Here is a 12,479-nt window from a genome sequence, read left to right on the forward strand (position 1 = left end):
TTTTTTATAAAAAAAATATTTAAATTCTCCGCGCCGTAGTCACGCCGAAAACACTCCGCCGCCGCCGATTTTTGACCGGCGCCCGCCGCCGTAGATTTTAGCAATCGGTGCACACGTCTTTCAGACTGGTAGAAAATGATTTTCATGGTTTTTGTAGGTAGTCTGTTTCTATTTTTGTGTAATATTTTTTTATAGCAGCCCGGATAACATTGCTTCACAAATGATCTTTGCTGTTGGATTTTTGCCAGGTGTTTTACACTTTTCGATCATTATCCTCGATGTTTGTATAAATTGCTTATTATGCTTTTGATTCATGACTATTATACAGTACTTTAAGGTGACGCATCGCTAAACAATTAATCGAAAACAGAGCGTTTGTACCCCGCAACCCGCTCACACCCCTCTACTTTTTACGCGGCTTGCGTGTCACAGTCGACCGTATGTTACACTGACAGCGCCTAGACAGCGCGCTAAAACAGACAGAGACGTCTTAGAGTTGCCCTTACAACTTTTTTTAGTATTTTTGCAAATAGCAGTAGGTAATGAAATCACGAGTATTTTTAACTGACTTCAAGAAAAGGAGGAGGTTATCAATTCGGTTGTATTTTCTTTTTTTATGTTTGTTACCTCAGAACTCTGTCAGTCGTCTAGTAATGCTTTCAATTAGGTCCCATATGCACCAAATCAGGACCTGATGATCGGATCCTAAGGAAATCGAGGGAAGTCTTCAAATATTGTAGGGACACCTATGGTAATTTCGATATCTTTAGTAGTAACTTGTGCATTTGCTCTTGAAAATCTTCATTTCGTGAAGTGGAACTGATGATGAAGACCACATTTGACCAACCGAGCTACTACTCGATAACAAGTACCTCACGGGTTGAATTTCAATGAAGTTAATCGTAATGCATATGGTGAAATGGAACGGGTGACGATGCACCAGGACTCCTCAATAATGATAGTCTCTACATCGGAAAAAGCAATTTTTTGTAAAAGGTGACGAGCAGTTGACATTAAACTATTGTATCTTAGATCTTTTACACTGAAAGGCGTGAAAAAAAAAATATAACGGAAAATTGAACTGACTACAAAAAAACCATGAAAATAATTTTCTACCATTCTGAAGTCGGTGCCTCAGCACGAGCCAGCAGGAGTAATTAAAGCCCAATATACGCGTATAGTATGTAGGTCAGGTAGACGACTATATAGGTCCACTCCTGCTGGCTCGTGCTGAGGCACCGATTTCTGAATGGTAGAAAATTATTTTCATGGTTTTTTGTAGTCGGTTCAATTTTTTATTCTTATGGAACTATTTTACAAAATTTTATTAACTTGCAATATTTGTATTGTGTGTTGTTGTTGTTGTGTTGTTGTTTGTAAAATATTACGAGTGAATTTTGACTCATTTCTAGTGGTCTGATTGACGTAAAATTTGGCATAGATACTTATGTGGGGTGGATGACAGTGCAAGTACAATCCACAAAAAGCACAGTCGACAAGAGCTTGTATTAAAAATTAAATTTATAGATTTCGCCTGCCACCATATATTGTCCATTTGATAGTAAGTAGGTTGATTGAGACCCATTAGACATAAGAAATCTCGGGCCGTAAATGTAGGCAAGTACTGCAGAGCAAAAAGTAAATAATACAAACATACGATTTTACAGGTAGTTTTTAATATTTATCTTTTTTAATATAATATTTTACTTATTTACACTTAACACAGTTATTTACTAATTTACATAGGTATTCATATTTTACATTTTACTTATTTATATTAAAAATATTATTTACACAAACATTATTAAAAGACAACAACAATCATTTATAGCCGTTTTGTTAAATTTATTCAATTAGATCTAGAAGATCTGCCAATGGCTGTATTTAACCAATAAGTTCTATAAACAGCCCGAAGAGGGCGTTGTTAAACTAGTATATAAGGAGATAACTCTTAGAAATAAAGGCCTTTTTTCCGTCATCACCGCCGGCAACGGTCGGCACCAAACAATTAATCTGTATTTTATTCTTCCCAGAATTAAGATTGGTTTTTGGAGTCTTTTTGTATTTTTTTATTTCAACTCCAAATTTTGTTACTTTTACGATCATCCCGTAAAATCCACATCGAAAATACAAACTGAAACATAGATCAGAAAAATCAGAAAAGCGCTGATCTCTTTTCTGGTTCTTCCGTGCATCTATGTTTGTTTGTATTTTCCCAGAATTACCCAAATTGAACACCGTATTATTCGGAAACTGACATAACATAATTTGAGATGTCAACGTTAGTTACACACCGAAAACTCAGATTGCAAGCCTACTCATACTTGATTTTTAGAAACTAATTTCATTATAGCTAATCTGCAATCAAAAACACTTATGCTGAGAAAGTTTTACAAGTTCCATTATAAAATTATTAAAATCAATTATTCGGTGCCCCAAATCTTGATTTTTGGTCTCAATCTGAAACAAACGTTTATTTTACTCTAGATATTGTAAGGGTCAACTTTTTATTTAAGGTTCAACTGTGTTATTTTTAGTACAATACAAATATTCGTAACACCATAGATCAGTACGGTCAGCATCAAAAGTAGCTGCGTATTTTTAAACTTTGTCGTTATACAACAACGTACTTACACCATACAAATTCGGCAATATCCTAATACGACAAAGTAAAAAAATGATCCGCTACTTTGGGTGCTGACTATACAGTGAAATCACAGTAAAAAAAGGCAAAGTAGAAAAAAGCTGTCTTATATCTTTAAAATGAACCTCTTTAGAACTTAAGTACAAAACAATACAATACTCTGACTCTTTATTGTACACCAAAGTATAAGTACATTCGTTTACTGGCTTTAAGTTAATACAAAACTTACTGATACTTCAGATGCGCATTCTAATACTATGTTGAGAGATGAGTTATTTTTCTCACATTATATTTCTATCTGAAATTAAAAAAAAAACATTTTTACAAGTTTCAAACCAAAAAATATGATCTTTATTTTGCTCACGTAAAAATTGGCAATAAAAGAAATACTTACAGTAGCTGTAGACCTACATGGTTACTTCAAGAAGGTCCTTATTATTCTTATCTGCAGTCCTTAAATAAATTTTCTTATTTATAAACTTTAATTTGTTATTAATTATACTATAATTACTATGTAGGTAGGTAGGCGTTTTAAAAAAAAAGTGTACCTTTTCTTTCAAAATGAATTTAATTTTTTCATATAAACTTTATGAGTCAGTTTTGTGACGCCCATACCGTGTATGAAAAAAAAAAACGTTACAAAACTGTCATTTTTGATAGGGACTTTTTTTTAAACCATCGGAATCGATTGTACTTTTGATTCTGAGAAGGAAAAAACTATATTTTTTTCAAAATAGAAAAAAAGAATGAATACGCTTTTTTGTGAAAACGCCCAGGTAGGCACTAAAATCTTACGAGATTAATACATTTTGTAACTGCATACATTGGCGAATTTTCTCGTTTTCTAAAGAAACGAAATTAAAATGAAGCGATATTAACTTCAATCAAGAGTTGATATTCAAAGTAAGTAAATCTTTAAAATTAATATGGATACATACCACTACATACCCCTTGCATAAAATCGATTGAGATTGTTTTATTTCCACCTAAATTCGAAGACGGCTCCATGACTTTATTCTCAGAACTTTGTTCTAATGATTGCTTCCTGAAAGATAATAATGTATTTTTATTATTTGTGTTACTGCTTATTGAAATGTGAATAGTTTTGTAAGTATAGTCAATGGCTTTTTGTACAAACACTGAATTGCAATAATTAAAGGAATAAAATCGATTTTCTACAGTACCTTTAGATTTCTAAAGTTTAGAAGTTAATGTTTTCGCGTACTTAGGTACTTGCAGTTCACTATTGGTTCACACACATACTTTAGAATATTTTTAACTATTCATTACCTTACCTCATCATTAGCCCTCATGTTCTGAGAGGAGGCCTGTGGGATGATGATGATGATGATTACCTTACCTACCTACCTACTTACTTACCTATCTAAAAAGTAGGTAAGTACTTAGGTATTACCTATTATACTCGTATAAAACTAGAAGCAGATAGGGAATATTACTGCAATGTTCTGCCGTCAGAATGCAGCACTAGCACAAACCGTAATCGAATGCCTTTTAAATGTCCTTAAGATGCAAAAATATCACATTATATCAATAAAATTTTTGGAAATATAGCTCTATTGTTACTTTCGATGTAAATATCATATTATTTTGTTAGTATGTCATATGTCATGAACCGTCATGGCGACAAACTAAGAACTGACGTTGTCATGGCGATTTGTTTACGTTTTGTGCCAGTGAACTGTAGAAATATAATGATTACTCACCTTTTCTTAATCATAACCATACATTCATGAATTAAACAACCTTTCTTTTTCCTTTTTGAAGATCCGACATTTTTTTCCCATTTATTGCTCGGTATTATTTTATATGCGATCGATGGCGCGTGGCAGTTCGACTAGCATAGGTCCGTCGCTGACAACGCCGGCGGCGGTCTGAGGCATGCGCTGAGAGGGGACTGGTTTCATAGAGTTTCATACAAAACACGAGCGCGCGCTAGCTTATATTAAAATGTCGTAAGCGACAAAACGGTTTTTGTCGTTTCAACTACAAATTACAATTTAATAAAATAAAATCCAACTTGAATGTTGAAGTATGGGTTAAAACTAATTTAATATGAAAATTTGGAATCTTAATTTGATCTGGGTTGCCTGTAACAAGCAAATCCCTGTCTTACAAGAGGTATCTTTGATATTTTTTTCTGTGCTATAAAATTTTACGAATCGTGTTTCGGCAACTTGGAAAACAAAGTCATTGAAATGAAGAATCAGGTTTTCAAATATCACTTGATATGTTTTGTAATTGTTGAGATAAAACTAGATGTTTTCACCAAAATGCCCAATTCGTCGTCTTAATATGCATAAGACAATTATGCTAATTGAATAATATGATTTGAGAAATTCGGCATTTTGTTTATATGCATATTGTTTTTATACGTTCTCAATATTTCGACAGATTTAAATTCTGATATTTGTGTTATGAGAAATGAAAGTTCGCAAATCGTTCTTATGACAAACATTACACACCCATACAACAAACTTGATTTTTTTGCCGTTTAGTGCTTGATATTTATAAAGGCAACAGGTAGACGCTTGAAATATTCACAGAATATTTAGTTGTTATAATCACGTTAAAAATAAATAAATAAAATAAAATAGATATTTAAGGGGGACTCCCATACAACAAACGGGATTTTTTCCGTTTTTTGCTAATGTCTCATGTTGTGTAGATAATGGTACGGAACCCTTCATGCGCGAGTCCGACTCGCACTTGGCCGGATTTTTATTTACTGTTTATTCTGTTTAAGGCCTAGTTGATCCGGCATCAGAAGTATCTCGGTCGTGGTCAGCGTTTTATCTGCTCTGGTACGCTTACTTGTCGACCCTGGTGGTCCGCTGCAAGTACTACCACGCGTGGCTGCTGTCCGAAGCCATCTGCAACAACTGCGGGATGGGCTTCAACGGCTACGACAACAATGGGACGCCTAAATGGGACAAAATGTCGAACATTGACGTCTTCGGGTTTGAGGTATGTAATAATGTACGCAGAACTCTATAATTCTGGCTTTTTATTAAATATTTATCTCATCTTGCTTATACCGTATTATGAATAATGCTGACTTCAAATCTATCCGCTCGACATAAATCCTGTTTGTCAGTCTACTTTAAATGATTCTCTAACATTTCCAAATTACCGAAGCATACTTTTCTCAATCTTATTAGATATTGCTTTAAGATTGGCTTTTTGGAATCTTTTTGTATTTTTTATTTCAATTCCAAATTTTTACTTTTACGGTCATCCCTTAAAACCTAAATTGAAAATACAAACTGAAATATAGATGCACAGAAAAAACAGAAAAATAAGACCATCACTGGGAATCGAACCCAGGTCCTCGGTAATCCGTACCGCGTGCTATACCGCTACACCACTGATGGTCAATCACTGATGGTTGACCATCAGTGGTGTAGCGGTATAGCACGCGGTACGGATTACCGAGGACCTGGGTTCGATTCCCAGTGATGGTCTTATTTTTCTGTTTTTTCTGTGCATCTATATTTCAGTTTGTATTTTCAATTTAGATATTGCTTTGTTTAATTATATGTTTATAAATGCGTGTTGGTGTTATGAACCAAAATTGTTTAGAGATGTATTTTATACCTAAGCGGATCTCAATGCGAATGAAACATGTTTGGAAAAATCAGGCTGCGTATCGCTGTTAACGTAACCCCGTGAGTTTGACGTCAGTTTTTGTAACTTTTGATCTTTTGAGTTGCTGAATACAAAGCTTTATTTTCAATTTTCTCCTCTTTGGTTATCATCAGTCTCTCAATGTTCATCAGAAATTAATGATAAAACTTGAATATTTGGCTCATAGCTAAATTTCCAGCGGAAAAATATAAATTGGAAAATGGAACCGCTTTCGACAAGTGAATAGAGTACCTACAATACTATAGTCATTTTTACCCGACTATCCGAAGGAGGGTTATGTTTTTACTTATTATTATTACTTAGAATAATATTTGTATATATTTCGCCTCGTGTACTATTATGTTGTTAGTGTTATGTATTGGTTATTGTAGTGGGTCTTGGCTGGTTCAGAGAGGTTTTATCGCTATCCAGCGGGATAACTAAGCTCGTTATCTTCATTGAACTACAAAATATACACAGTCATTAGTCGTCATACATATATTTACCTACGTCCATTGCGTAAAACTTCGGTTAGTACTCCGAACCATTTGATTCCTGATCCCCCATAAAAAAATCTCAAGTGTCTATCATAATGAATTCACTTGATAAGCAATGTGATGTCACTACGACTTTCTACGAGCAATGGGTCACGATTCAGTTGTTTCGATAGTCCATGTTTTTTAACGAGCATTTATACCTGCTGAGCTGGCAACGTTTCATTTTTTTAGTTTTTCTCGATTATTCCATAAAAATTTAATGAAAATTAAAAATGTGGTCTGATAAGAACTGTTCATAATATACTTTTTCTCAAACATGCTCGGAAATGTATGCGTTAATGTCACGAAATGGAGACATGTTCTCATTTATGGCTCACTGCCACCTCCCTACATAACTTCTTGGCCTAGGCCAAGCCTATGAAAATCCATTATTGTCCGCTGCTCTAACTTTTTAAATTTTCTTACTAACATTAAACTGACAAAGGAAAAATTACGAACAGCCAACCACCACTACTCTGTAAGCATTTGCGATACTGCGATGCGATGCGATGCGATGCGATGTGATATATGGATGTATGGATGGATGGATGGATGGATGGATGGATGGATGGATGGATGGATGGATGGATGGATGGATGGATGGGATGGACGGACGGACGGACGGACGGACGGATGGATTGATGGATGGATGTATGGACGGACGGATGGATGGACGGATGGATGGATGGACGGATGGATGGACGGACGGATGGATGGACGGACGGACGGATGGATGGACGGACGGACGGATGGATGGACGGACGGATGGATGGACGGACGGATAGATGGATGGACGGACGGATGGATGGACGGATGGATGGACGGACAGATGGATGGACGGATGGATGGATGGACGGATGGATGGACGGACGGACGGATGGATGGACGGACGGACGGATGGATGGATGGACGGATGGATGGATGGATGGGACGGACGGACGGATGGATGGATGGATGAATGGATGAAATATTTCCTCACATTGTTTGAGAAAAGCACTATACAAACCTCGGCCAGAACAGGGATTTCTGGACTCGTTTTATCCCGTCTACCCCGAACTCGTCCATCAATCCCTTACTTCATGGCCTCTGCAGTAATGTACTAATAAGTTAATGTGTCTACTCCAATAATTATTTAATTAATGGAATAATCGAGAAACAAACTAACAAATTTGCAACGTTGCCAGCTCAGCAGGTATAAAGTCTCCTAAACCTTAGTTTTGACACAAAACACAGATAGTTCAGAATTCAATCTCCTGTACCTATGTGCTTCACTTTTCATACCTACGCTCGGCGGTCGCTCTAAGGTTGTCAACTATGGCTTATGCACCAAAAAACTATCGTGGTAGTGGCACTCGTATCTAGTTGTTTGATTTATTGTTGAGAATGAAACGGGAATGGAAATATAAATTAAAAACTAAAATATTTTAATTTTAATATCATTGCTATATTATAAATTTGTTACAGAAAATATATTGCGACGATTTCGTTATTGGCGAAATTCACAATTATTTAATTTAAACAACCGTCCACTGAACAGTTATAATAACTTTTTTTTGTTACTCCATTATTGCACAAAAAAGTTCACAGACGCGTGTCTCAAGCGGATGCCACTCGCGCTCGCACTGGTCCCAACCGGTCCGAGATATCGTGTCTATCAGTGTCTATGTGTGCGTCGAGCATTGTCTATGTGTGCGTTGCTCGAGCGCACTTGTATGGAGATTGATTTCTGAACTATCTGTGTTTTGTGGTTTTGACGAAGCTCCATACTTGATCAGGCCCTATACTAGGAAGTGCATATTTCGAACTTCGTATCTTGCCGTCCCGCTAACCCTTATTTATATTATTTAATACGAAAGTGAGAGGAACGGTACGATACGAACTTCGAATTTCGTAGTAGCCCCCCTGCCGTCTAACGGTAGATATATATTCCAGTTTGCCCAGAACTTCCGTTCTGCCGTGACGAGCTGGAACAAGAACACGAACGCGTGGCTGCGCTATGTGGCGTACGAGCGTGGTGGCGCCGCGTGGCGCACGGCGCGAGTCTACGCGCTATCCGCCATCTGGCACGGCTTCCACCCCGGATACTACCTCACCTTCCTCGCCGGGGGCTTGTTCACCGTCGCCGCTAGAAAGGTAACAGTGCTAAATTCGAACTTCGTATCTTGCCGGCCGTCCCGCTGACGCTTATTTTATTTAATACGAGAGTGAGAGGGAGGGTACGATACGAACTTCGATTTGCGAATTTCGTAGTAGCCCCCAGTTTTATCACAAGCCACAGAGATGTAGCGTTTGAGCTCGAGCAGGCGTGGGCGTGGCGCAATGGTTTGTAGTTAAGTAAGACAAGTAGGCGCGTCTATATTTTACAATAGCTTGAATAAAAAATTAATAAGTAGGTAGGTCAAAATGTCGTAAGAATTTCGAAAATAATCGAGTAGTGACATAGGTAGGTGTACCGTGTACAATACAGTGAATATCGTGGAAAAAGTCAAAAACCTATATTGTATTTATTATCATTGTCAAGGTTAATAAACAATAGGACGTAATAGTAATTACGAACGACAGTCTATTAGAAGCCCGAAGTCGAAAACAGAGGGCTTTAATGAGTCGATGTTCGTAATTCTAGTACCGCCCGTGCGACATACAATGTTTTTCATCACATTTGCGAGTAAAATTTTATATTTCTAAAAGAAAAAATATAATTCTTCCAAATATTGGCGATACCTTAGGCTGCGCTCTTGGTAGCGCCGCTCTCCCCCTTCCCCTCTCGCAGCATGCGCCGCAGCGTGCGTGTGCATGTGGTCCTGCAGCAGCGCGCGCAGCACCATCAGTAGGTACGCGCAATGACTCATTTACCGACCTTGGGCTTCATGACAAGAAAATTAGTACGCGCAATGACTCATTTACCGACCACGGGCTTCATGATAAGAAAATTAGTACGCGCAATGACTCATTTACCGACCACGGGCTTCATGATAAGAAAATTAGTGCGCGCAATGACTCATTTACCGACCACGGGCTTCATGACAAGAAAATTAGTACGCGCAATGACTCATTTACCGACCACGGGCTTCATGACAAGCACATTAAGGTCGATGGTTTTATTTGGGGGGTTGCAAGCAAGGTAGCTTGCATGTTTCGACACTGTTTACGAGCAAGTGTGATGAGAAGTACATAATAGTGCACTCCGTGAGCTCTTAAAAAACTTTCGGATTTTAGAAGTATGCTTCGGGTATTGACGATGAGATGACACGCGGTCGTGATATGATATGCCATTCTGTTCTGTTATAAACTTGCAAAAGTTTTCAAAGTTACAGTAAAAATGTATGTAAAGAATAACCATCAGTACCTACAAAATAAACTTACTCGTAATAATAATATTACGCTTCTTTATCTTTTTAACCCCCGACGAAAAAGAGGGGTGTTATAAGTTTGACCGCTATGTCTGTGTGTCTGTCTGTGGCACCGTAGCTCTTAAACGGGTGGACCGATTTGAATGCGGTTTTTTTTATTTGAAAGCTGGTTTTCTAGCGATGGATCTTAGACATGATTTTTCTAATTTTAATACAATATGACTTTTTGTCATGATACAAATAAAACAAAATCAGCATTTTAGAATTCTTCCATCGTTATTTTTTTTATTCTACTGGATGGCAAACGAGCAAGTGGGTCTCCTGATGGTAAGAGATCACCACCGCCCATAAACATCTGCAACACCAGGGGTATTGCAGATGCGTTGCCAACCTAGAGGCCTAAGATGGAATACCTCAAGTGCCAGTAATTTCACCGGCTGTCTTACTCTCCACGCCGAAACACAACGGTGCAAGGACTGCTGCTTCGCGGCAGGATTAGCGAGCAAGATGGTGGTAGAAATCCAGGCGGACCTTGCACAGCACAAGGTCCTACCACCTGCAAAATTTAAATTGATAACACCCCGCCTTAACACACTACTTTTATTTGGAAGTATATAGAGCTGTTGTTATACTGTATCTACTACTTCTCTTGGGTATTTCAAATGAATTTTTTTGGTCTGCTTTCGTTTAATATTTTTTTAATGTACTCTAGAAATCCCCGTTGCTTCTATAACTCGGTCTTGAACCTTATTAAAATGTTTACGATCAACACTTTTCTTAAAACTTTCAGCTTCTTTACAAAATATTTATATACATTATAAACAATTTCCTGTGATTGGATTTCCGAAAAATAACAAACTAAATAAATATGTAAGTGGTGGTTTTAACTGCTCTATATAAATCATTGAAAACACGAGTGCACTCTTCGCGTGATGAATTGCTTACTCACGACTAACAAACGACCACGGCCTCTGCAATGTGGTCGAAACTGATTACTAGCAGTAGTTCCATTAGTTCCTTTCTTCTCATACTAATATAAATAATTCTCCCTTTTTTTACTGCTAAAGGAACTGTACTGCGAATGATCCATCGAAACGAAGGAATTTCAACAATAAATATACCTAGTAGTCGTGATTGAATTATCCATGCTTAGGGGCTGTTTCACCATCCATTGATTAGTGTTAACTGGCGGTTAGGTGTGATGCCGTCTTTATTTGTTTTGTTCGAATAGACGGAGACGGCATCACATTTAACCGTCGTTTAACGCTAATCAATGGATGGTGAAACAGCCTCTTAATATTATAAATGCGAAAGTGTGTTTGTATGTATGTTTGTCCGTCTTTCACGTGGAAACGGAGCGAGGGATCGACCTGATTTTTGGTATAGAGGTAGTTTATGGGCCAGAGAGTGACATAGGCTACTTTTTACCCCGAAAAATGCACCGTTCCCGAGGGAACAGCGCGCGATAACCGAATTCCACGCGGGCGAAGCCGCGGGCAAAAGCTAGTATTAGTTATACATTTAAGGGCTACCTAGTATAATTTGGGGCTAACTAAACAAAGTCAGCGTAGCTATAGCGTCGCAAATTGCTATTATTTTGCAGATTCGAGGCGTGGCGCGTCCCTTGTTCTTAGGGAGCCGGCCAAGGAAACTCTTCTACGACTTCCTGACGTTCGTGACCACGCGAGTGGCGATGACGTATGCCACCGTGCCCTTCGTACTTCTGCACTTGGCCCCGAGCTTAGCGTTCTACGGGTTTGTATGCATATGCAGCAGTTGCGAAAGTGGGAGCGTTTCATCTGGATGGTCACATTTTTTTATGAATAGGCGGGATGACATTTTTGATTACTTTTAAGACGTCCAGTACTTCTACTAGACCTGGAAACTAACAATCTTCCATGTCAACAGACATGTGCCCTTGTAAATGAAACTGCATAAACACTCGAATAATGACCCGAAAACGGGGCAGAAGAGGGAGAATGATTATTTGTTTGTCCTTGATTTGTTATTTCTGCATGCCCATCACTCCAAATGGCACTTTAGATTCCGTGCTGTGCGAATGGCCACAGTTTATGCACTATATACCTATCTATATTTTAAAAACGCCTTTGACGCTGTTCCGATAGCGGCAGTAAAGCTAGGAACTTCTTTTAAGTAGTTTAGTTAGTTTTCAAAATAAGAAAGAACTTTTAAGTAACTGATTTTAAAATAAACTTTTTTGTTACTGATGTCTTCAAAACTTTGCGAAAATGCGAATGTTTTTAAGTCTGTTTGCTTGTTTGTATGTTACCTCTTCACGTCTAA

At 37.8% G+C, this 12,479-nt stretch overlaps 1 protein-coding gene across 1 annotated transcript in view; it reads left to right on the plus strand.

Moving 5' to 3' along the window:
- The window catches only part of oys (lysophospholipid acyltransferase 6), a gene marked incomplete in the record, with an annotated part of 35,947 nt that overhangs the window by 18,133 nt on the left and 5,335 nt on the right, over positions 1-12,479 (plus strand). Inside the window, 3 exon segments of the mRNA XM_074089217.1 lie at positions 5,409-5,629; positions 8,758-8,958; positions 11,779-11,930. Of these exon segments, the coding sequence (XP_073945318.1) occupies positions 5,409-5,629; positions 8,758-8,958; positions 11,779-11,930 (574 nt within the window).

The sequence above is a fragment of the Choristoneura fumiferana genome, chromosome 6 (genome assembly GCF_025370935.1).
Source record: "Choristoneura fumiferana chromosome 6, NRCan_CFum_1, whole genome shotgun sequence".
NCBI lineage: Eukaryota > Metazoa > Arthropoda > Insecta > Lepidoptera > Tortricidae > Choristoneura > Choristoneura fumiferana.